The following is a 27,174-nucleotide window of genomic DNA, read 5'->3' as shown; positions in this document are numbered from 1 at the left end:
ACCTCCAAAGGAAGACAGAGGAGTGAGATGGCGGGGATACCTTTAGATTACCTGGAATAATGAGGCATTATTCAGAAAGTAAAAAGTCAACTGCTTCAAGGTTTTATAAGCGGCATTTATTAATTGAAAATAAATGTTGATATGCTCTTGGTAGCATGGAATCTGTTTTGAGCTTGAAGTACATGAAAATTCCTTAAATCTTCCATTTTTCTTGTGTGTGCTTATAACCACCACCACACTCAAATGGAGGAGGGGGCAAATGGAAGGGAATTGTCAACATTTTATTGCCAAAAAAAAAAAAGGAAAGATTCTTCAGCAGCTAAGTTTGACAACTCTTTTGGAAAGAGATAAAAACACACTACAGTGTTTATATGTTGAACATTTATTACAACTAATAGGCGATGTGATGAGACAGTGGTCACGTGACTTAAATGTTGTTTACAATCACAACAAAGCTTAATCCAGCCCAGGGTATACAAGTGAAAGTGTAAACCATGAAGACGTGTTTAGATATGTCTAAGTAAGTATGTATAAAAGTGATGCTGAACAATTATATAGCTTTAAAAAATATAGGGCCAACTAATGCCATTTTACTTCATTTAACTCTCACTTTGTTATATGAAAGGTATCTTCTAAATTTTAATAAGACTTCTGATAACTAGGCAGTGCCAAGGAGGGAAAGGAAGCTGTTGTAAAGTTTGCAGCACTTCTAACTGGAGGGAAGCAAAATAAATTTGGCTTTAACAAGCACCGCAGAAGGAACATTCGAACTTTAAACAATGACTATGCAACACTGTGAAGAGACCAACACGTTTCTGTAAGATACTGTTACGAATTCCTGGTAAATTAACATTCTTACTTCATTTGGGGGGCATCAAAAATAATGCAAGCAAGTAAATTATTACGACCACAAAAAATTCAACTCAGCAGTCAAACATGCCTTGGCCTTAACAATTCATGTGCTCATTATTGTGATAGTCTTTGTTCCTTGTCCTATTAGTTCATAGTACTTAATATTTTTAGTGTAAAACATCATTCCAATCTAGTCATCTAGAGTAATCTTTACTCCCTTTAAGGTACATACTGTCCAATAGGAGACTATGGTATAAATTTGGTTTTTTGTTTAACGTTGTAATAGTTAAATTCTCATTCATTTGATGTGGCATATCAATTCCCTTTATTCTTATATATACTGAATTGCTGCTCTAGTCTTTGGTTTCACAAAACCAGGTTTCACAGGGTAATTTTAAGTTTCCTTTTTCAGATACAGTAATGAATGTATTTTGCCAAATTGTTTGATATACATGTATACATGTCATTTTCATACATGTACATTATGAGAAACTGACTTGTGAACCTTAAAATATCCAGAAAAGCTATCTTTTTCTGCATCTTTCTAATTCATATTTAAGTCCCTTAATTTATCATTTGATTAACCAAAGTTCCCTTTAAAAAAAATTGTGTAGGCCTAAATGAAGCAGCTTAGCAAACCAGTAATACTGACAAGACATCATCTTACACATTAGCTAACATGGACATGAAGGCAGTGACCATTTACAGTATGTGAAATGCCACAAGGAGTCATCAACAAGGGAGGAGAGTTATGTCAGTCCAATTTCTTCAAGAACACTACGTGGGGTTTCAGCTTCCTGTGGAGGGAAAATGTGAGATTCTGGTAAGCAGATCCAGGGAGGGAGTCTAAGAATGTGAAAAACTAACAGGAAGGACATGTGCTCATTCTAGAGAATAAAGCAAGCAATTCAGTGTTTTAGGTGCATCCTACTAATGACAACCTGTGGTTATTTAGGTCTTTGTACCTAAACACTACACACCACAGAAAGATGTTTTCAGCATTTATTAAATATCTACTGACTACCCACCAATGTGCTGGGCATTATTGCTATAGCACAAAAAGCAATCAAGCCCTATGTAAACTCACTAGCAATGTATGAAATCACTGCTATCCAGTTATATACAAGAAAGATTATTTTAGTATTAAATTCAAAACCTCCTCCAAATAAAAAGCAGTTCCCCCCATCCCAAGTTCCTAATGGTTCACCTAATGTTTTCTGTGCTCTTCTTTTTTTTTAAGTCACATGTATTTATAAAAATGTCTTCTTGGAGTTTTTTACTTAAATGTCCACAGCAGCAATGTTTTAGAAAAAGCCATCTTCCCAGACATTCCCTGGGCAACTAATGGCATCATTGGATGCCTTATATAGAAATAAACACTCTGGACAAAAGGCATTTTGGTCTTATGTGACAACCAATACTTGTTTCTAAATGTCAAAGGAAGACAAAATGAAGCAGCTATATGTAGAAAAAAAATTTTTAAATTTCTAAGTGTCTCATTTTGTACATCACAAAATTTGAGTAACCAGGTCAACTTTTAGGTATTACTAGCAATTTCATAATTAAAAGATAGTACTATATTTTAATGGAGGAAAACTATGTAAGATTTTGGTACTTAATAATAAACTTACTTTTGCATCCTAATCACGGCACAGCACAAAGCAAGGAAAAAAATATATTAATCATAAATCCTTAGATTAGGTTCAGTTGTATGTAAGGTACTTCATAGTGTAACCTTAAATTGCTTAAGCTCTATGGTCTGTTCCCATGTTTGGAAAGCAAGAATACTAATACTTACCTTCATAAGCTGAGAATGAGTTTAAGGCTCAGTGCCTGATTTATAGAAAATGCTTCAAAAAAACATTAGCTGATAGTTTATGACTGAAATATAAATTAAGCATTTAGTATCTGATACTAAACTGAAGTACTACAACCAAAACTATTCACAGAATGACCTGTAAATATGTTTCTGTAGTAATGGAAAATGGGTGAAAATCAGATTTGAAAGAATTAAAATCAGATTTTTAAAAGGCAGCCTAATCTATGAAGTATACTTGTCCTCACCCTCAACTGAACTTCAGTCTAATCAGGTTACAGATCTAAATATAGATGGCAGATTAAAAAAAAAAGTTTAACATTGCCACAAGAATACAATCAGTGAAATATAGAATCTACGAAACTATATGGCATTAAGTATTAAGTGAACTGGCAAAGGAAAAAAAGCAGGCTTGTTAAAAATTCGGAGAATTAGCTGGGCACCCAGGGCTCACGCCTGTAATCCTAGCTACTTGGGAAGCTGATACTGGGAGGATCTCGGTTGGAAGTCAGCCCGAACAAACAGTTCACAAGACACCATCTCCAAACTAACCAGAGCAAAATGAACTGGAGGTGTGGCTCAGGTGATAGGAACACCTGCTTTGCAAGTGTGAAGCCCTGAGTTCAAACCTCAGTCCCACAAAAAATAAATACTTCAGAGACTTAAAATATATGAACTAGATATAAGGTGAACCTTGTTTGGAATCTGGTTCTAACAAATGAATTATAAAAAGGTGTTTTTTGAAGATAATTAGGAAAAACGGAGTTAGGCATAAGACATTAGAATTAATTATTATTAATTTTGTTGGCTGTGGTACTTACTTACTGTTAGGGATACATACTGAAGTATTAAAGATGAAATGACAGATGTCTAGGGCTGACTCTAAAGTACTGAAGCAAAAATAGATGGGGATGTGTTTGAGGAAACAAGTAGAGTGTTAGTTAAGCTGGTGGTTGCAGAAGTGGAGAGATGTGGACAAAAAGGTTCTTTATAGTATTCTCTATAATTGTGTCTTGAAGTTTTCATAATAGGCTTTTAATAAAGTCTAATGGAAATGATGCAACACTCCCCATTGTGATATGTGCTAATCTCTTCTATTTATGTTTGGCCTTCTTTAACTAAACACACTAAGGGAATGACATCTGAATCGCCTATTTAATAACAATTTAAAAAATAATCATTTCTAGCCTGGCGCCCATGGCTTAAGCTTGTAATGCTAACTATGTGGGACACTGAGATCAGGAGGACTGAGGTTCAAAGGCCAGTCAGGGCAAACAGTACAAGAGACCCCATCTCCAAAATAACCAGAGCAAACTGCACTGGAGGTGTGGCTCAAATGGGAGAACACTTGCTTTACAAGCATGAAGCCCTGAGGTCAAACCCCAGTCCCAGCAAAAAAAATAGTAATAATTTCCATTTAATATTAATTTAAAAACTTCATGCAACCTTTAAAATGTTAATTAAAGGATGCCTACATTGAATTCTAGTTTATCTAGGTAAAAATGGCCCACAACTATTACATGGAGCTGATCAGATTTCTCCAATGTGCTCTCTGCCTGTGGTCTTTTATAGTGTTTCCTGAAGAGAATCATGTTGCTTTTTGAGTATATGTTATTTAAAATATTTGTCCTTTACACATTTTGTTCAAGACTGTACAAGTATAATTACTTTACAAATTATTTACAATATAAAATGTAATTTCACACAATTTGTATTATCTAAAATAGTCAAATTTACAGAAACAGAAAGTAGAATACTGTTTACCAGGACTTGGGGGAGAGCAAAATGGGGAGTGGCTGACTGATGGGTATAGTTTTGGTTTTGCAAGATGAAAAAGTTCTGGAGATCTGCTGTACAACAATGTGAATATATTGAACACTGCTGAACTATGCACTTAGAAATGGTTAAAATGGTGAATTCTATGTTACATGTTTTTTTTTTACCACTATTTAAAAAATTACCTGGAAAAATGAAAATATAAAATGTTATTTTATCAAAAGGGATGGAGAAGAAAAAAGTCATTCACATGAGACTAAGTAACATGCAATATTTTTATTTTAGACATGCAAGAAAAGCTATTTCAGAATCTACTAATTAAAAGCAAGCAGCTATATATAGATAACAAAAAAAAAAAAAAAAGGAACACTTCATTACAGCTCAGCACACAGCATCCAAAGCAAACAGGCATGAGACAATGCAGATTTAATGCAGCATTAAAACCAGATGAACATACTGCCTGGCAGGGGACGGGATGAAGAAAAAAAAAAAATGGAAATGAAAGACCGATGTTTCTCAATGCTTCAAATGTAGTGCAATACAACAAGGGTGGTAAAAAAAAAATGTATACCTGCCTAATACTAAGTTTGCTCAAAACACAGTTTTATAGGTCGTCTTTCAGTGGCAAACTAGTTTGACTTATTGCTTAATGACAAATCACTTTGGCTTTAAACTCTCTAGATACAAATGAATTATTTAGAACTTTTCGTTTTATAATAAAATATGCTACAAGTTTAAGTTTAAAAGCATATACAACATTGACCAATATTAAAAGTTTTTAGTATTCAGAAACATAGAGCCATAGTTAACACAGCATTAAGTATTTAAATGAAGACTCAATATATTATAAAGCAATTAGGTATTGAAACTGAATATTTTGTACTATATAAATAAACTCAGTATTAATATTCTGAGAGGGCTACTACTGAACAACAGATATTGTAGGAGAGACTTTTCTGAAGAAGCTTTCTGATAGATCTTAAAGGAATTGTTCAATAGTATTACATAGCACAAATGTGGCACTATAAAATTTATTAAAAATCTAATGTTTTAACCTTAAATACTATAATAGTATAAATTAGTTTTACTTTCTTGTATTATTTCCATATATTTTTATGTGATACATCAGAACATATTAACTCATATAGATGGTAAGATAATCAGACTAAATACAGTTTATTTTGTCTTCAACAACTGAATACCAAACCACACAAAATATTATGGCACTGCTTATTTCGGACCAAGCACTTCAGCTACATTTTCTTTGGTAAACACTAATGATTGCTAGATTTTTCTCTTATAAGATTAATTACAGATGGTTCATTAATGATAACATGTATGTGTTTAGATGAGTATTACTCAAAATATTCACAGGCCATATTTTGTCAAGAATAAACTAAATCAGTAATAGATAGATAGAATAAAATATATCAAGATCACATATAAAATGAAAATAAAACAGGAAAGAGGAATGTGAACAGTAAAGAAATACAATCATAAAGGTACTGGTTCTAAAATTTCTTCTATTTTATAAAATAGTCAGTCAGCAAGCTGAGGATATTTTCTTTCATAAGTGTATCAGCTCTCTATTTCCTCTGTGAAATTCTGCATACTCGATGAGTAGTCATTTAGTACACAGGGACATTAAAATATTCATGACGTGGCTATAAAAGAAATACATATATTCTTACACACAGTATACAAACTAATATAGACACAATCAGATTTCTACAATGTTTACTTCACAGTAAAGTTACCTAAAACTTAAGTTTTTGTTTGCTTTTGTTCTTTGGTTTATGGCTGAACATTTAACCTATTTAACAATGCCCAGTTCAGATTCATCCTTTTATAAGTTTATATAATGGTAAACAAAGTGATTATCTACATCCTACAAAATCCTAAAGCTCTTTATTTACGAATTTCAGTGTATGTCTATGCTGAGTTAACTGAAAATTCAATTAGAATACTCCCTTCCACCAGTGTCTTAAATTCATTAGGATTTTATTATAGGAAGTAGAGATCCCAGAAGAAAATCATTCCCAAGAAAAAGTGAGAAGTAGTCACCCATATGGTATTTTAAGTAGCAATGAAGGCTTTTAACTATTCGCTCAGCTACAAAACAATAAAAAACAAATACACAACAACAACAAAAATCCAAAGACTGTATCTTTGAGACTAAGGATACTATTTTTCAAAAAACCCTCAAAATAGATTCTCAAAAAATTCTCTATACATATTTACTAAATGTCTATACGTACAAATTTGTGTAATAAGATGTTTTTCACATCAACAAGGAAGAAAAGGTAACCTGAGGTGGGGTCTTAAACTGACCCTGAAGTATCCCAGATAGATTTCTTAGAGCTCCCAGAATTCCCTGAAATTAGAGGCAAGTTCTATACAAATTTTCCTGGGGGGAGGGCTTATAAGCCCTCACATTCTCAAGGGGATTATATCCCCACCAAAAGGCTGTGACCCCAAGTTTAAAACTGCTTGTGTTTTGAAAATACCCTTGAATATCTGTTCAAGTTGGAACCGTGAAATATTAGGCTACCAAAGAATGTAAACTGTTTCAAAAACATTTTTTAATGTAAAACATTCTTAAATTCATATAACATTTTTAAATATAAAAGTATCTGAGGAGAAAAGCCAGTTATATTTTAATCCTCAGGTAATTCCTAAACATCTTAAAGAGATAGATGCCCTTTTCCCCCTCTCAGAATATAGTAGAATGAAAAATCAAGCAATTAAAATAATAGTATTAATAACAAACTCCAAATGCTTCATTTCCTTATAGAAGCTTTCATTTTCATAGGGCATTAGCAATTCACAGTAATTAAGAATTTTTTTTGTCAATGAACCTCAACCTATTTTAATATTCTGTCAAAAGAATAAATTATAAAAAAGTGAATTGTAAGCCCCATCAATGGATCATTATCATTTCATTTCCTATGAAAGCATCAGTTTAATGAAATAATTGGGACCCTCCCTTGGGATTTAACATAATTAAGGCTTTCCAAGTAATGCTAAAATATAAACAACAAACTTGACACAATTATAATTACAAACTGAATTCACATATCCTACTACATTTTGATGCATGTCAGTACTCCAGCACGTATTCTAGTACGCTTTCTTACACCCAATGAAAATCTTCCTGTGATACATATTCTGTTTTCTGGAGAGAGAACAAGAAAAGTTTAAGTCTGTCAAATAACCTTCCACCTTAATACCAGTTCTTTGCCTTTATACTGTAGCTTTTAATCTTTTTACTTTCTCTCTTTAATTGTGCATCACACATCACTTAAAAACCATCTACGGAGAGGTTTTTTTCCCCATTAAAACAAAAATGAAAAGTGGTTTTCCAAACAGGGCTGAGTACGAAGTCATTTCTCCCTAGAGAAGACTTACTAATGAGGACTAAAATTCTATATGAACAATTCTGAAATGTGATTCCCCAAAGCATTTCCACCACTCTTTATCTGATAAGTCTTTTACTACCTTTGGGAAAGGAAAGGAAAGGATTGATGATAAGCCAAACTATTCTTTACAGCCTGTGTTCCATATTATTGTACTTAAACAAGAAATTAGCATCCATCAATTGTGGAGAATACTCTTCATAGGAGGAAACCCCTCTTCATTTGGAAAACATCCTTCAAGAAGAAAAGAAACCCTAAAATGCACAAAATGGTGGTATAATAAATGGTATCCTTTTGCTACTTTTAAGTTGCTATGATATGTATTAAGTAATTTCCCAGTTCAGACTGTTAGAGTCTGAAGAAGTTCTATTTATTAATGCCTTAATGACCACTTAACCTTTAAGGAGAACTTTTAACTAAATGATATAGATATGCCCATAATTAACCAAGAAATTTTTCTCTCATATAAAGAAATACAGTGGATTCAGTATAAACTCTAGTATTCTGGGCCCTCATACTACCAGTACATTTTTTAAGTCATAGAAAAATTACACTGAGAATTAGGTTTTAGTACCATTAGTTTCTTCCCACTTCTTCCTTCAAGTTTGTTACGTATTTTTCTAAGTTTGAATACTTATTTTTGAAATTAATAAAACATAAGCACATGTTTAAAAAAGGAATTAGGGAGGTGACAGTAAAGTCTGTCATAGCACACAAGGGACTCTATGTAGCACAAGGCCTACTACCTTGCTCTTCCCATAGGCACCTTTTGATATAGTCAAGGACACTACTCAGCAAATGATGAATTTCTGAATACACCAAAATACCAGTGATTTAAATTACTCGGGAATAAAGGCCATAACAGTGAGGATAAGATTTTAATACAGTTATTGTATTATCACAAGTATAAGCCATAAATTGCCCTTAGTACAGATTCTTTTGAAACCATCTCCCTACCAGTACAGTGTACTTTTCCCTTTATTTCTATTTGTCATCACTCTCTCCATCAGCTCCTTCTTTTACTTTTTCTTTTTTTTGCTGGTACTGGGGTTTGAACTCAAGGCCTCACACTTGCTAGGGAGGCACTCTACCACTTGAGCCACTCTGCCAGCATCAGCTCCTTCTTAGTATACATGCAACTTCAACTCTTCTCTGTGCTAAGAATAATTTTGTTCTCAATCACCTACAAAAAAGGACCAGATGTAGTGGGAAGTACAGGATGACAAACATAGTAAGGGAAATCAAGTTACACTTGTTCTCAAAACCAACTACCTTCCTAAGAAAAATATTCACTATATTAATCTTCTGACTCACAAACGAAACAACTGGAAAGCCGTAACACTTATAAGCTAGCAATTATCTGTAGTTTTAAGTCTTATTGAAATAAGAAGTGTGCAAGTAAACTAAAGGTACTGGATAGGAAGACTGAATACCAAGTTTCCTGATTCTAGTGCACAATGTGGTAAAAGAGAAAATAATTTACACCTAATGAAAAGTAAATGTAAAAATGTGATTTCAAGTTATTTCTCTATTGCAGTTTTTTTTTTGTCAAAAGGGCTGCTTGCTTCCCTTACTACTCACACTGTTTGTCCTTCATGTTTTAGAACACAAGAGTCCTGTTTATTGTTTCTAACTGAATTCTATGGCAAAGCATGCAAGTTCTCACACTCAGCTCTGGAGCCCTATTCTTTGGGTGAAAGCTTGAAAGAGCTAGAGAATACCCAAACTCCCTAAGATCTATTTTGAGCAATGAATTTAAAAAAAGAGAATTGAAAACTTTATAAGCCACCTTTTAGATGATAGGGCTTATGGTGTCACTTGTATTTTATGAGTATTTGTAAATTAAAAACAATCACTAGATTTTTCTCAGTAAAGAAAACATTAAGTTAGCAATAACTGGCAAGAACTAAATGGTTGCTGCAGATGGTCAGTGTTTACAATGGTCAAGAGTAAACAGTGCTTTACTCTGTGTTGAAACTTTATTTTAATAAATTCTCCTCTAATTTTACCATCTGGAGCAATACAATGTATGCTCTTTCATTCACATGGCAGCATTTTTCAATCAAAAAAATTTTTTGGAAATATTAGGGTATGAACTCAGGGCCTTGCACTTGCTAGGCAGGTACTCTCCTATGCCCCCAGCTCCCCATTTTTTTTTTATAACTATTTTGGTGGGATGAGGTTTGAACTCAGGGCTTCATACTGCAAAGCAGGTGCTCTACCGCTTGGGCCATACCTCCAGTCCCCAATTTTTTTTAAATAATACTAAATACACACTGGTTTTACATTTCTAAAGAAAGGGGGAAACTTTAAATATTTCCACAGCTAACACCTAAGTTAATATTCTGATACTAGATCTTTTCTCATTTGACAAAGCTTAAGGATCTTTTCATATCATTACAAAGAAAATTGATCTTATTTCTTTTACAGCTATGTTAACAGTTGCATGTATGACTGTGTAGTAATTTTCTTAACCTATTTCCCATTGATGGATAGTTGGGTAAGTTCCAATGGCTTAATACCAAGACACATATATATAAGTCTTGGTGCATTTGTGTATTTTTGTTGTATAAAATTCTTAGAAGTTTAACTAATGGGTCAAAAGGTATAGTGTTTCATTAGGAGATATCACCAAACTAATCCTTCAAAATAAAATACAAGTTTAAGTGCTCATAAGCACGAAAGAGTGTCTCTCATCCTTGCCAATCCAAGAAGGGACAAACAAAAGGTCTAGTTGGTATTTTAATTTGCATTCTCTTAATAAAAGGTCCCTTTTTCTTTCATCTATGAATTACTTATTCATGTCCTCTGCTGTCCTTTTTACTGTACTATTGATCTATTTCCATTTCTTTTGTCTTAAAAATAATGATGGGATTAATTTACTATATCTTATAAATGCTGTTCCAATACCTGTTAATTATAAGATTACTTTCTCTGGCAGCTAATTATACTCTTGAGATTAAAAAAAAAATTAGCTTAGTAAATGTAATTTCAGTCTGTTAAGAAATATTTTAAATTGTTTTAGTGTACCTGTATTACTTTGCCTTGAAATGCTGTAAATTTAGCCAAGGTTTTTCAAACATAAAAGATTTTTTAGAATCACAGAATTTCAAACAAACTCTAAATATCTTTAATAAGTAAATTTTCTAAAGCTAATATAGTACAGAAGAATAACAAAAAGTTGTATTTATACAACAAAAGTCTGTCTACAAATTCTGGTCATTTAATCTATTCTTTAAGAAATGACCAAATCCCTAAGGGGCAGGAGAAATGGGCAGAAAAGTCAGAAGTGTTCTGCCTGCCTGCAGGGTAGACTCAATTCTGCTTCCACATAAAAACTCAATTACCTTAATAGAAGTGAATAGATCTGGCTGTTGTTGAGGAAATTAGATTAGGTAGTGACATCCCACAAGCTTTTCTGTAGGTTAGGTTCTAAAGTCAACCATAGATTATCTCCCCAGTTGCTGTTTATCAAGTAAAGATAATTTGGATGAATCATAGGGGTGATCTTTTTTTTATTGCCATTTGTGTTCTTTACACATAGGTCCCTCTTTCACAATTTTTAGGATTTTTTTGTCCCTCACCAATTCTTTTTGAATTTTTGATTAATGTTCAGCCAGTTGTTTATACTGTGGACTGCATATAATATTAAAAAGATATCATAGTCTTTATTCCATGGTGTTAAATTAAACCAAGGTTTCTCAACCTGGACACAACTAACATTTGAGACTAGATAATTCCTTTTGAGTGTGTATGGGGGTGTCCTGTGTACTGCAAGATATTTTTATTAGCAGAGCCCTTGGCCTTTGCCTATTACATGCCATTAGTAACGTATTCCTGGTTGAGAAAACTAAAAATATGTTCAGACACAGCTCAATGTACCCTGGGAGGACACAACTGCTCTACCATCACCCCGTGAGAACCACTGAGTTAATCTAATTGACTCTGGTTGGTACTAGACGTATATTCTTTGTGCTTGTCTGTCTTTGCTAACTTTTGTATAATGGAAATTTCTAATAATAATAATAAAAAAAGACAACAACATTAGACTGGAGACATGGCTCAAGCAGTAGAGCACCTGTCTAGCAAGTACAAAGCCCTGAGTTCAAACTCCAATACAATAGATAAATAAATACATAGAAAGGCAAAAGAGGAAACAAAATGAATTATAATATCAGTAGGGGAAAACTCAAACCTGAAATTTTCACAAAATATTATTTAATGAATATGTATAGATCACTACCAACTCCTTGCAATATATGCTCTTTACAGGTCCCAACCCTAGGGCTCATGAATTCAATTCAGTAGGTCAAGATAAGCATTTTTTAAAAAGAATAAAATGTGAGACTGCAAAATAAGATAAGGAGTATTATTCAATAATTTTTTTCTACTTTGTATGCTATTGTGATATAAAAACGCATCTATAACTATGGGTTCTAGTGAAAAGCTTTTGAAACTCAAATTTAAAGTTATTAGATATTTTAAATTATTCCAGATAGCCCAAAGCAGCAAAAGCTGGTTCACAATAAGCTACAAAAGTAACACTAAAGGGGAAATTTCTCACAATTTTGAAGAGCAGACAAATGAAAAAGACTAAAAACCACAAACACACAGCAAAACAATTACAACCTGGAAATCGGTGATCAAGAACACAGGTCAACTCATATCTCACAAAAAGTAAAGTGAAAAGCAAAACTTAACTCTGCCTTCTGTATCTGCCCCTTTGTGAATTATCCATTTTAAGCTTGACAAACTTCATTTATCCAGAATTTGTTCTAGCAGACAATTCAGTTTACCCATTAAAAATTAAAATACACCGGCATAAAAAACTATGGTTTTAGGGCTGGGGCATCACTCAAGTGGTAAAGAGCCTGCCTAGCCAGCAGCTGGACCTAAATTCAAACCCCAGTAACTGCATACTGCCACACCCCACCACCACCACCACCACCACCAAAAAAAAAAAAAAAAACCCACTACAACCTTGTTTAACTTGCAACCCAATTAAAAGAAATAGGTTTAGGCTTAGGTTTCAACACAAACAGGAATTACCTGAGTTTTTTCTTATTAAAGCAAATCCTAAAAGGATTTATATCAAAATGATTTTTGCTATTAAATGACATTATTGTATATATTTAAAAGCATCTAATACTTTTAAAACAATTTAGGATATTCTTTGAGATTTTTATTTGTTTGGAGCCAGGATAGATAAATAGCTCAGGCTAACCTTGCCTCAGCTTCCCAGAGTACTGGGATTACACGTATGAGCCATAAAGCACAGCTGAGGTTAACTAACATACCCAAATATATGCATATTTTTTGGTGAGACAGGATGTGAACTCAGGGCTTCACACTTGCAAAATAGGTGCTCTACTGCTTGAGCCACACCTCCAGTCCATTTTGCTCTGGTTATTTTGGAGATGGGGGTCTCTCAAACTACTTTTTTCTCAAACTATTTTGAGACTGGGCTGGCCTCAAATATCAGTCCTCCTGATCTCAGCCTCCCAACTAGCTAGTATTACAGGCATGATTCACTGGCACCTGGCTCTGCCCAAATATTCTTAATTAGCAAGGTTTAATTTTTTAACAAAACCCAAATCTTCATGTTAAAAATCGCATTATTATTAAATACGTTAAGATGTGCTTATTTACTTAATATTAAGTTACAAAAGCTTCACTTTTTTAAAAAAAAAGCAATCCTTTTTCTCCCAAGATTCAGTCTTACCTTTCTATTTTTATGCAGTCCTACAGATTAATTATTACTTTTACAAAGATACAGCACAGTACTAAGAGATATCATGCAGGTCCCAGCACTAAAACAAATCAATTTTAGCAGCAGTAATTCTCCACAGAGTACCACTTTCTAGACAAGGCAGATAAAAATCCTCAAATCCATTAAACTATTCATAAAGTGGATCATCTTGAAGTAGAAGCAAATTCATGAATATGATGCTTGCTTTTGGTACCTCACTTATTTGACACTTCAGTTACTTTAGTGAGAAACAATACCAACAGCAAACAAAGCTCAAAAGAAAAAACCACCACAAATTTCAAAACAATGCTGTTAGTATAAAAAAGAAAGGTGGACACATCTCAAAGCGCACTGATCAACACTGTCATGCATCTACCGCTGAGGGTTAAAGCCCAAAGCCTGGTATTTATCTAGTTGATCTTCACAGATCAAGCAAGGATTTGAAATCATCTCACGTGCAACAGTCTTTGCATAGCACCCCATTTATTTTATCCATGCCACAAAAATGGTAAATTTAGTAGTTACCAATAAATAAGTTGGGGGTCAAAGGGACAAAAGTCTTAGACTGTTCTTTATCATAAGATATCCTCAGACAAACCTCCCCATTCTTCATTCTGGCTCTATAAAGTTAAGGAGCAGAGAAAAACTGGTAAGTGCCTAACTTTACAGAAAAAAAAAAAAATCACACTATTATTTTCTTTTCATTATATATGTGTGTGTTTATAAAATAAATCCAACTGCATTATTATCCCTCACTCTACTCCAAAAACTATAGCTTAAAATAGGTATGTGGGAGGGGGAAGATTCCAAACATTGTGAAGAATATGAATTTAGTAATCTCAGTATGTAACACCTTAATAATTTAAGAATCAATGTTAGTACCAGTGGCACGTTAAGATATGCTTTAAAATTTAACAATCAAATGCTAAAAAATTGGATAATGGGCCAATTTCTGGGCTTTCTCCCCCACATCTAATTATGTATTCATATAACCAAATAACAAAAGGAATAAACAGAGTTCAGTCTACAAATGCCAAAAATAATCCTTTGTTTACCAAGTAATTAAACACAATAAAAAGATATCATTATTAAATTATGTCTCCCAACCTTTTAGCAATTATTATTCATGTACACATTTATGCTATGTTATTACTAGCTGTAATATGCAAACAGAAAATCTACTTTAGCCACTGATCATCTGCCCTATTTGCCTACAAAATGAAGGACTACCTAACTTATGTCACATAACAAATGGGGTAAAAGGGAAAATTTTTTTTTAAATTTCTGAGTAAACATCCTTAAAGGACAGAAATATATATTTCACGAATTAAAAAAGAATTAAAATCAAGCTCATTCTGTGATTTGCATATTATCTTTTAACCTAACAGATACAAGTTCATTTTAAGTTCAAAGTCATCTTTGGAGCTTAGAAATAACCCATAAGACTTGACACTAAGTAGAAAAATCACAATACATGAAAAATTAGATTAAAATTAAGTAACTATTAGTTCTACTAACAACTTAAGGCTGCATTTACCTAAGTATTTCTACAACTTTATTTATAGTTTTAGAAGAAAAATCACTTCAGGACATTGAGTAAGTGAATACCATATCCCAAACTACAAGACCAAAAACCTATTATACATCTAGGCATTTTGATAAACTTAATAAGAAATGATTTGAAAAAAATATTATTTATATTTACATATCTAATAAAAAGTTCTAAGTATTGATAATATAAACAATGAAAATCCCTACCCTAAGAAGTCAAACATGGCATCTGACTTGGGAAATATTCTTCCATAATAACTTTTTTTATCCCCTAGTACATTAAATACTCAATACATGCTATCATGTACAAACAGCACTGCTCACATAAAGTTGTACAGCAATTTTCCAGTAGCATTTAAAAATTAATACATGCACAAGATGTCACTGCCCTAAACATTACTCTCTAGGAAACACATTAAAAGTAAAAGCTGAACTTCAATATCTTTAAAAATATTTTAAAGCAATGTAATTAATCAGAAAATGATGAAATACTAGGTTCCGGTGGAATAGAATATAGTTTCATAATAATGAAATACAAAAGTGATCAAGAAGACAAATATGAAAAATTCCCAATTTCTAATTCTGGTTTTGACCTAATTTAAAAAAAAACTGATTAGTGAACAGCAAAATAAGGAAGTATTAACTTTAAAAACAATTTTATTGTAAGTCTAGAATACACAGTTGCAGTCAACATACATGATGTTAAATTAAAAATCTCTAATGTCTGCAATCAACTAATAAACCACAATGGCAAACTGTACACACATTTTGCTACTGAACAGCAGATGGTATGAGCACTGCCAATGAAATACTTCACTTCTGCAGACACTCCTACCACTCTTTTGATAACTACTAAGATCGTTAAATGTACAATGCATTGTCTCAGATTTAATATGTGTATATACTCTGGATGATGTTACCAGAACTTCAACTGAACAGTTACTCCACAACTGATAGAGGCAGGGGATTCCCTACTATTTCTCTCCTCCCCAGAGAACAACAGTAAAGAAATTATAATGAAGAATTAAGTTACCCTGCTCCCCTTATTTCATTCCCTTAAAGCTTGCCATCTCTATAAATAACAGAAATGCTAAAAAATTGAATTAAAACAAAGTGAAAACTGATTAACAAATATGTACTGCACAAAAAAGGGTTAAAATAAGTTGGAAAAACAAAACCACACTTTTTCATTGTTTCTGGAAAATGAATCTGTGGGTCAAAAACATTCAGCTGGGTCCTAGTGGGATCACTATAATCCTCACTACTTCGGAGGCTGAGATCAGGAAGATTGTGGTTCAAGGCCAGCTGGGGCAAGTAGTTTGAGAGACCCCAGCTCTAAAACAACCACAGTAAATGTTGCTCAAGTGGTAGAGTGCCTGCTTTGCAAGCTCAAAGCCTGAGTTCAAACTCCAGGCCCACCCAAAAAAAAAAAAAAAAAAACTTTTTGTATACATGCATAGATACGCACATACTTAACAATTACCTCAATGAAAACACATTGTACTTTTTTATATTTGCTATCCCCTTCTCATGTTAGAAACTTTCTATATGACAATAACCACAATTAGCTTGAAAGCACAATTTAACTTAGTACCTAAATTAAGTTATCATCAAAATTTAAATTTTAAAACAGAAAGTGCAAGCAAGCATCAAATACACGATTAGCCCAGGATGAATGTGGCAATTAGAAAGGGAATGGTTCTGAGATACGGAGATTAAGACAAGAATATAATAGTTTTGACAGAACATAGCTTGTTATTTAAGAAGAATAAAAAGAAGTACAAACACTTTTTAGTTTTGTTAACACAAAACCAGAAAGTTCTACAAAAAAGTGCAATTAGAAAACACTACCATTTGCTTGGCTACATTTGCACTTAATGGACATGAGTGAAAACATGAACCAATTTGGAATGAAAATGCCATAATCTCACAGTCAACTTCTAATTATCCATAATAGTGAAAAAGGGGGTTACCTTAAGTAATTCAAAAACAATGGATGGAGATTTCTCAACTTATGGTTATTTTTGGCCAATTTTTTCCTTTCTTAAAGTAGCATTCTACAGGTATAGACTCCAGTGTTTTAGGGTCTAAAACTGGGTCATCAAGAATAAGCCTGACCCACAGACCATCTCCAAAGTGAACCATCCATCCACAGATAATAAATGAGTTGATGTGACTGACACATATTCCAATCAATAAACTACACATGGACACTACATGCCAAACATGCTTTGAAGTAATTTCTGAAACTGTAAGAATAATCACTGAGACTTCCCTAGCAAAAGCAAAACATGCTAGTGCCTAGTCAGCAGAATGAGTAGCTTACCTCCTGCAGAAGATCAGCCTGCTCAATTGCTTTAAGGACATTTTTCTTGGACGTTTCCTGAACTTCCCCTCCCAAAAGAAACTCATCTAAAATAAAATAAGCCTTCTCAAAATTAAAGATGATATCAAGTTCACACACCTGCAAAGCAAAAACACAAAGCCAATAACTTAAGCCAAAGGTGCTTATTACTATCAGGTAAGTGAATAAAATTAGAGCAGAGCAAATCAATCTTAATTCTCTCTAAAAATGGCAATCACTCTGACTAAGCATCAGTGGTTTAAGTAAGCTTAATTTCCATATCTCAAGTACTTGGAAACAAAATGCTGACAAGGTAAGTAAGACCAGGTTCTGCATGTTCCCAATGTGAACTAACAATTTTCTACTCAGAAAAACTTATCTTTAAATACATATTTCCCGCTAACCAAATCTGAATTCTGTACTAAGCACATCCAGAATATTAATGTTTGCAGCAAGACTCCTTTTTATTTTACTATTTTAAAACTCATTCTCACCATCAAAATTAAACGAGCAAATCTATAGGGCCAGTGTTTCTGGAAGGTAACTGACTAGATAAATGAAAAATAGTAATTTCTGCCCTCTCCCTACAGTTAGAAGCCTCAAGACAACCAAATAAACTTGTTAGAGAAAAGATAAAAAATAAACTACTACTCACACTGCCAAAGTATTTGTCAAGTAATTCCACATAACGATGAATTATTTCCAGGGTAATTAGTTCATTGTCCTGATCCTCAATTGCACAGCAAAAATACAGACTAGCGTATCTGTAATAAAATACAAATGTGGGAAAAAATGTTATCCCTCTCATGTTTTCTAAATGTTTTCATGTCCTATTGTGAAAAACCTCATGCCATTAACATGTTTATTTCTTCATTTACAATATTACTGATTATTTTTCTCCTAGACTACAGAAATAATAAACACATATGAGAAATTTTGGAAAGCACAGGCAGGCAAAAAAAAAAAATCATACCACTGTAGAAAGAGTAACTGATTTTGCTCTTCTTCCTTTCAGGTTCCTATGAATATTTGAAAACACAGTTGAACAAGTTTTCATAACAAAATATACTGCATGATTAATTCAAACTACAAGTAAACAGGGAAGAAAATAAACCTTCAATATCTTCCAACTAAGGACTTATTGAAGATATTGCTAATACAAAGTCAATGTTTGGAAACATTTTATTCAAATATAGTGTATAAACACAGAGATCTCAGGTCACAAAAGCTCAGTGAGTTTTCAATGAACCTATCTATGAACCAACATCCAGATCACAACAGAATGCTACAGAACCCTGAAGACTCTCCTACATTCTCTTCCAGTCACAACCTGTCACCTGTAGGGGGAACCACTACCTCACCTTCTAACAGCACAGAATTGTTTTTACAAAGGAGATTTCTAGGATATGTACCAACAAATAATACTTAATAATAAGTAAAACACTCCCAACACTAATTTTTATTTGTTTGTTTTATAGTGATGGAGATCAAACCCAGGGCCTGGCATATGAGTTCATCCTCAACCCTCTAAATATTTACTTTCACTAAGAACAGAAAAAGAGCCATCAAGTTAAAGAATTCTTCCTTTCAGGTAAACAGGTAGCTATCAGGATAAGAACATCTCTTTTCAGAAAGCTTAGGGAAGGAAGAAACAGAAGCAAAACAGGTATCTGCTTTAGTTTCTCTGCGTTAAGGGCAACAAATGCTAGCTAATTTTTTAGGTGTCTTACCTATCCTCACCCCTCCCTTGTGTGCTCTCGCTTTTATCATGTGCTCATAGTCTAATCCCATTGTTGTGTTTGCCCTAGATCTAATGTCCACATATGAGGGAGAACTAAAGCAGATACCTTAAATGCAACTGAGGCCAATAGGAAAAGGGGAACAGGTACTAGAGAAAAGGTTAGATCAAAAAGAATTAACCTAGAAGGTAACACACATGCACAGGAAATCAATGTGAGTCAATACCCTGTATAGCTATCCTTATCTCAACCAGCAAAAACCCTTGTCCCTTCCTGTTATTGCTTATACTCTCTCTACAACAAAATTAGAAATAAGGGCAAGATAGTTTCTGCTGGGTATTGAGGGGGTGGGGGGGGAGAGGGAGGGGGTAGAGTGGGTGGTAAGGGAGGGGGTGGGGGCAGGGGGGAGAAATGAACCAAGCCTTGTATGCACATATGAATAATAAATGAAAAAAAAAAAAAGAAGCAAAACAGGTACATTTGACTGAGTCCTCACTCTACGTGAGGCACTAAATGTTAGCTAAAGCTTTTGCATATTTTGCCATTTTAATTTTCAAAACAACCCTACCAGAGACATCATTATTATTTGCATTTATGGGAGAACCAGGTTTGAGTACACTCCCCAGAACGCAATTTGACCCCAGAGCCCAAGTTTTACATTAAAATCATTGCTGCCAACTATATTAAAATAATTCCATACCTGGCAAAAATTAAAGCATGTTCAAAGCAATATTTTAAGAGCCTTGACGAGGGAGAGAAATAAAAAAATATCATACCAATTTAGTAAAAGATTACCAAGAGAATCTGAAATGGACTCCCTATTTTTAGGACCAAATGGTTCTTAAAAATTCAATAATGAGCTCATTTTGTTCTTTTAGTGAATATTTGTAAGTTTAAACCTGAAGTAAAATTAGTAATAGACTAGTAAGAAGAAAGGTATTTTGGGTATTTTTAGCACAGTGGATTAAGGCTTACTCTAATTACTGGCACTCAGAGAACATCTGAAAGTGCCTATTCTTATGTTCAAAACACATGACTTCTCTGCAGTCAGCTAAATATCAGCTGACTGTGGATGAATGTAGCTAAACTGTTCTCAATACCCACTGGTATGTCATTAAAAATTCTTTTGTTAGTAAAGAAAATCAATAAGTACCCTTCAACAAATTCTCAAGCTAGTAACATGGGGATGTATTTTTAAATTAATTTTAAAAAGACTTTTAATTCAATGCTTCTTCCATCAAATGCTGCATGGAATAGGAATCAGAAAAGCATACAATATTCTGTCTTCAAGGGATCTTCAAGAGCATTCATTTATTCTAGAGATAAGGGAACAAAGCAAAAGGGACTTGTTCAAAGTCACAAAACTAGCTAATGGCACCAATGGACAGAACTCAAATTTTTCCATCAGTCTTTTTAGCTATATTACCCTTATCTGCTTTCCTCTGGATGCCAGGAACTCAGGAGGAATAATGTGGACCATTTAGGGCTGGTGGAGTGGCTCAAGTGGTAAGAGTGCCTGTTTAGCAAGCTTGAGGCCCTGAGTTCAAACTCCAGTGCAGCCAAAGAAAGAACAAAAACAAAAAGGCTCTCCCACAATAATGTGGATGATTTAACAAAGAAGACATAAAAACATTTAACAGCAAAAGTACTAGTTCAGAATTTCTCAAGTTAAGCAGCAATTCTCTGGCTTACAAAGTCTTTTCTTCTGGCTGGAGCAGGGAAAAAAATTGCCTGCTAATATTAACAAAACAATGTCATTAAGTGGTAAGCAGATGATGTTTTTAGTATGAAATGAGGGGGGATATAAACAAAAACAGATGATAAATTCTATCTTTTGTATATGACATATCTCAGTAAAGCGGGTGTTTTGTTTGTTTTTGGTTTTTTGCAGTACTGGGGCTTGAACTCAGGGCCTACACCTTGAGCCACTCCACCAGCCCTTTTTTGTCAAGGGTTACTTTCAACATAGGATTCTCGCCAACTATTTGCCTGGGCTAGGCTGGCTTCAAACCATGATCCTCCTGATCTCTGCCTCCTGAGTGGCTAGGGTTACAGGTGTGAGCCACTGGTGCCTCGCAAAGATAGGATTTTTTTGTGTGTGTGGGACTGGGGTTTAAACTCAGAGATTCACATTTGCAAAGCAGGTGCTCTACTGCTTGAGCCACACCTCCAGTCTATTTTTTTTTTCTTAAGTATACCTTCTGTTTAAAGGAGCTTTGAGAGCAGCAGGTGTGACTCAAGTGATAGAGTACCTCGCTTGCAAGCAACTAATCCCTGAGTTCAAACCCTAAAACCACCAAAAAAACCCACCACCAACAAAAAAACCCAAAACACAAAAAATACAGGGTCTTTGACCTAAGTGTCAGAGTCAGGTTAGATTTTCCTTTTTAAAAAAGACAGTGGCCCAGCAGACAGAGGCCGAGTAGCAAGTATATGAGCAACAACCTGCTCTTTCTTCCTTTAACAGCCCATTCATGGGCTTTATTCCCTTGCTGGGATTTTCCTCCTCCACACAGGGGCTCCTTCCCCTATCTAGAAATAAGCTTAAACCTCTCACACTTTTTCAAACCCTGTCCTAAACCATAGCTATGGGTAGGTGCCATTCTCTGCTGTTCTTCAGAGTAAAGCTCCCCCAAACAGTCTACATATGCTGTTTAAATTTCTCTACCTCTTCATGCTTCACCTCACTACACAGAAAGTTCTATCTCTACTACTACATGGAAAATGTTCTGGCAAGGGGCATTTTATGAAATGCTCACTTTAAAATCTAATGGTCTTTCTTCACTTTCATTGAACTTTACATGACATCATCTGGCATTCATGATTTTACTTTCACAACTCTGCTTCCTGACTTTACTGACCTAAAACTTACTCTTTGGTTTCTCATTCCATTCAGCAGAGGTCTCTTCTTCTTCTTCTTTTTCTTGTTGTACTGGGGTTTGAACTCAGGGCCTCACACTCGCTAGGCAGGTGCTCTGCAACTTGAACCACTCTGCCAGACCATTTTTGTGTTGGTTATCTTCAAGATAGGGTCTTAGGAACTATTTGTTCAGAGCTGGCTTCAAACCGCGATCCTCCTGATCTCTGCCTCCAAAGTGGTTAGGATTACAGACCTGAGCCACTGGTGACCGGCTGCAGGTCTCTTTATCCTCTCCTACTTGCTGCCTTGAGGCTGGTTATCTAACACTTTATGTCTAACTTCCCCCCAAATTTCCACGACTATGCCCATCACACCCCATTTCTTACAGAAGTTATACACAGTCATCCCATCTTCAAGTTAGCCAAAAATGAGTTGAGTTCTCTAGCGCACAATTTACACCATCAGTCAAACCCAAAATATGGAGATCACCTCACTCCTCTTTTTCCTTAGCTGCCCTCCCCACTTCTAGGTGTAACCAAGTCTTATCAAACTTCCCTAGGTAACAGCTCTTCTTTCCACCTTCTAGTTTCAGCATCTCATTATTATGTAGTCCTCTACTGATCTTACAGGTACCAGTTTCAGCCCTTCCCTTTCCCAATCCACTGTCTTACTGCAATCTTCTAAAAAATGCAAATCTAACCTTTTTTCACCCCTATTAAACCTTTGCCTCCACACTTGAGATTTGAGTCATAAACCCACGTGAATTCCTAGCATATGACCTTACACAAATCACCATTCCCAACTGTCATTTCTTTTTTTAATGAAATTTGATCAACAGTGCTTTTCAAAACTAGGAATTGTCTCCTGTGCGGACGGTAGAGGCCAACTGAGCAGGTGGACAGGATACCTGTTTCCGATTTCATAAGAGCAGCTCCATTTCCACTTATTTTTTTAAAGTTCTACCCCTGGGCAAAAAGCTTTATTAAAAGACAAACAAAAACACTTGACTACATTAATCTAAGATATCACCCAGCTCTCAAATGCTATGGTTATTAACAAGTACTAAACTGAGCAATGGATACAAAAGTCACCCAAAATGATCAAATTCATTCTGGAATAAAGATAAGTCTACAGTATTTGAGAAACTCTCTATATCCTATAATCTTCATTTCTTCCTCCACAAAAATCCCATCCATATTTGGAGTACAATAAAGAACAAAGAAGCCAAGCACCAGTAGCTCATGCCTGTAATCCTAGCTACTTGGGAGGCTAAGATCAAGATGAGCAAAGTTCAAGGCCAGTTTGGACAAATAGTTCAAGAGACCCCCATCTCCAAAATAACCAGAATAAGCCAGGCACTGGTGGCTCATGCCTGTAATCCTAGCTACTGAGGCGGCAGAGATCAGAAGGATCTCAGTTCGAAGCCAGCCTGGGCATAATAGTTCAAGAGACCCTATCTCAAAAAAACCCTTCACAAAAAAGGGCTGGCAGAGTGGCTCAAAGTCCCCAGTCCACAAAAACCAACCAGAACAAAATGGACTGGAGGTGTAGCTCAAGTGGTGGAGCACTTTCTGTGCATGCACAAAGCCCTGAGTTCAAACATTGGTCCACAAAAACAAAAGAAAACAAAACAACAAAAAATTACCAGAACAAAACAGATTGGAGGTGTGGCTCAACCAGCAGAGCACCTTCTATGCATGCATGAAGCCCTGAGTTCAAACACTGGTCCCACCAAAAAAGAAAAAAGAAAGCCAGACTCCTCTTCCATCCTTCTTGAATTCTATAGTTACTTTCCTGCATACTCATACAAGAGCATTTCTTACACACAGAAATGCTTTTATCTAAAATTAAGTAAATTATTCAAAAGGAAACCGAAATGTAGAAGAAACAAGCAAATGTTCCCTCAAAAATGTTTCGGAAAAGAAGAAATTATATTTTATTTAACCTGCCTGGAACAATCTTCTGAAATTTATGGTATTCAGAGTTTCAGATACCAACCCCAGTGTAAAAAGCTAATCTATGAGTCATGTTGCAACACTGAATTAAAAAAAAAAAATCTTCCTTAGTAAAATTATCATATCTAAGCACATCTCTACCACAGCAACAAGTGTATTTCAAATTAATAACTATTACTAACAAGGAGATCTTGTATATACAAGGTTTTTAAGCATCTGTATGACTGAGATGGTCTATGTTTCCAATATGCTTATAAGCAAGATTGTAAAGTCAGATAAAAAACATGTCTAACAGCAGTTATTACTTTACAGATCTGTGGGGAGGAGGGATTACTCTTTGATCTATGCTTGTCTGGATTCAGAAAATTACTCACATAATTTAAAATACTGACCCTATTTGTCCCTGCAATGAAATGAATTCATTGAATTTGTCTAAAAAGATGATCAAGCATGAATAATCATTTATGTCTTTAATTATGTAATTAGTTTTAAAATGGAGTTCCCTGCTGTTATCATTTTAGCTGGGCAATCAGTCAAAACAGCAGTTATATTAAAATACAAGACTTTCCTTTAAACCTATTTCATCTAAATGTTTATTAATCATTATTTATAAATTTCATCATTCAAAAGCCTGCAATTTCCCTATTATATATGATCTAACATTTGATTCTATTTCACCTTTCTGCTAAATAAAAAATTGTACCTTTTGTAAACAATCTTCAGATCTCGCCACTCAAGGAAGCTGCACATTTTAGGTTTCCGTGCTAAAACGGTTTGAACAAGTTCTCTTGTGATTTTTTTCTTCTCTTTGTCTGACAGTGGGACATACCATTTCTGCAGTCGAAGCTTTCCCTGACGACTAAAAAGTAACATAAACTGCATCTGTTAAGATAAATAAAAGCAAGATTACATACAATACATAGTTAAGAATAAGATTGCATATTTCTCCGAGAAGCTTTGGGGATAGGGCATTTAACTGACATTTAACAGCCATCAATATTTCTATGCCAATTAAAATAGCAGAAAATTCTTTAGAAAGTCTTCCTACTAGATGCAAACCTTCCCTTCCCACCCTACCCTATTTCACATCCATTTGGAAGGGAGTGTGTGGAAATAAAGAAAAACAGGTCATAAGTTGACTGAAATTTTTAAAGAAAAAGACAACTCTGGTAATTTAAGAAACTATTTTCTCCCTGTGTTGTACGCTTCACACTCTACATGCATCAGAAGAGAATTGTAGACATCAATTGGTGTAGGTACATTAGGAAGAAATAGGAGACCTACTATTTTTCACCCTGAGGCTGTTCTAGTTCCAGGCTGAATTACTTACAGACAGACTGCTTATCACTTAGAATGTTCTAAAATGTTAACCAATAAAAGAAGATTTCATAAATACACATTTCTCTTAATAAAAGCCTGATTTTTATATTCTCATTTCACTTTTTAAAAATTCCAACACAAATATCCACACAAGAATAGTTAATGTAGTATTATGAAATACAAACGTTATGAAAGCCAAAGTAAGAGTTACACATATTCAGAGACATTATTTGAAATACAATAAAACATAAAAATAGCATTTACAGATGGAGTGAATGCCGAATTCTAGTGTATTTTACACTTAAGTTAATTAGTATGGATTTATTTAGAATCTGCAAGTCTGTTGATTAGCCTAGATGTTTTTTAAGGCAAGCATTTTGTAATTCAACTGGTTATCTCAACCACAAACAGGTTAAGTATTGTTTCTACAAAGGTAATTTCAGGTAAAATTAGGATAGGTATTCTTTTTTCTTTTAACCCTTCAAAGTTCCTTTAACAATGTTAATGCAAGTAAGATTCAAACGATACTTAGTATTCACCACACCATCTTGAATTGGAACACGGGCAAGGGGAATGGACACAACCAATGTAGACTTTTAAAATGGGTTCTAAATTTTCTTAAGAAATTATTACGGCTTTTTTCAATAACCCAAAAAGGTTATTACGGTATCTGGAAATTTATGACGTGGCAATTTAACTCTAATAAAGTTAAAATTGGCTTCATTTCTCCACTAAACATGCACCAGCAGCACAAATACACGGTATTATTCAGTGATTCCAAAGTCCTGAAGATAGCGACATTCGAAAGCGACAGCAAGCGAAGCGTCAACTGGACATTTAATGCAAGCCCGTTAGCAGAAGTTGGAAAAGAAGGCACCCCGTATTCCTAGATCTTGGTGTCAAGGAGGGGTGGGGACTTCTAAGCCAAGAGTGGGCTCAAGGCTAAGTGTAGCAGGGTCCTGTATCCACCCTACCACTTTGTAGGACGAAAACCCCAATATATGCTCCTTAAAATAAACGATGTGTTAACATGGGACGAAACCCGGTTTTAAGACACAAGTATTCATTCTTCCCTCTTGTTAAAAACCAATGCTTTGATTTTGCCGCAAATCACGGACCATCACAATTCCTCGCGATTAGTATTAAAAACAATGGGCTCAGCCTCGGAGTGGGCTCAGGTCCAGCGTTCCTTGGGTCCCGCGGTCTCCGATGTCTCCCCTCCTCTCGGGGCCACACTCCATCACTGACCGAGCCTGGGAGAGGTGACAGGCAAGGAGCGGAGCAGACAATGGCATCCGCCGCCGAGCAGGGGGCGCCAAGAGTCTTCGGCCGCGCCACCCCCGGGTCGCTGGCCCCTCCCAAAAACGCCCCGCAAAACTTGAGGCGATTCCTGAACCACAGGTGCCGCGGGGCCCCCGCGAAGCCCAGGACTGGTTCCCCGCATCTCCCAACGCAGCGCATAGTGGGGTGCAGGGCGCGGACGTGGACAGAAGTGAGTTGCGGGGCGCGGCGCCCCAGTAGCGGGTCGGGCGGGCTCGGGGTGGGGTCGTCGGGGCGCGCGCGGGGCGGCGGAGGGCGAGCCCAGCCATCCCTCCCTCTTCCCATGCCCGGTACCTCCACTCGCCCCTCGGGACTTACGGTGGCCGCGGGCCGCGAAAGCGGCGGAGCTCAGCCGGCGGCGTCTAAGGGGAAGCCCCTGTCGCTGTTCTGTGGAAGAGAAGCCGTGTCGCTGTGGGGAGGGGAGCGGCTTCGCTGAGGGCAGGCTTAAGGCGGCTAGTGGGAGGGCGAGCCAACAG

The 27,174-nt window shown here is 35.4% G+C and overlaps 2 protein-coding genes and 1 long non-coding RNA gene across 7 annotated transcripts in view; 2 read left to right on the top strand and 1 right to left on the bottom strand.

Annotated features, from left to right (window-relative positions):
• The window catches only part of Zrsr2 (zinc finger CCCH-type, RNA binding motif and serine/arginine rich 2), a 50,466-nt gene extending 30,945 nt beyond the window's left edge, over positions 1-19,521 (top strand). Inside the window, exon 13 of the mRNA XM_074063929.1 lies at positions 18,983-19,521. Within this exon, the coding sequence (XP_073920030.1) occupies positions 18,983-18,985 (3 nt within the window). The 3' untranslated portion in view covers positions 18,986-19,521. The remainder of the gene's footprint in view (positions 1-18,982) is intronic.
• Positions 95-27,174, bottom strand: Ap1s2 (adaptor related protein complex 1 subunit sigma 2). 4 transcript variants are annotated; one of them, XM_020171405.2, is made up of 5 exons: positions 27,017-27,174; positions 24,762-24,940; positions 18,160-18,268; positions 17,487-17,624; positions 95-1,649 (listed from the first exon to the last, which is right to left on the bottom strand). In XM_020171405.2, exons 2-5 carry the CDS (start codon positions 24,938-24,940, stop codon positions 1,602-1,604), a joined length of 474 nt encoding a protein of 157 aa, XP_020026994.1. In that variant the 5' UTR covers positions 27,017-27,174; the 3' UTR covers positions 95-1,601. The 4 variants fall into 4 exon arrangements, with proteins under 4 accessions (XP_020026994.1, XP_073920039.1, XP_073920038.1 ...); XM_074063938.1 differs by lacking the exon at positions 95-1,649 and adding an exon at positions 4,702-6,108; XM_074063937.1 differs by lacking the exon at positions 95-1,649 and adding an exon at positions 7,007-7,619.
• Positions 26,762-27,174, top strand: part of LOC141419873 (uncharacterized) — a 236,557-nt gene continuing 236,144 nt past the window's right edge. For both annotated transcript variants that reach the window (XR_012444593.1, XR_012444592.1), the window contains exon 1: positions 26,762-26,870. This is a non-coding gene — a long non-coding RNA (uncharacterized lncRNA). The remainder of the gene's footprint in view (positions 26,871-27,174) is intronic.

The sequence above is a fragment of the Castor canadensis genome, chromosome X (genome assembly GCF_047511655.1).
Source record: "Castor canadensis chromosome X, mCasCan1.hap1v2, whole genome shotgun sequence".
Classification (NCBI taxonomy): domain Eukaryota; kingdom Metazoa; phylum Chordata; class Mammalia; order Rodentia; family Castoridae; genus Castor; species Castor canadensis.
The sequence above is the reverse complement of the archived record's forward strand: the minus strand, read 5'-3'. Positions and strand labels throughout refer to the sequence as shown.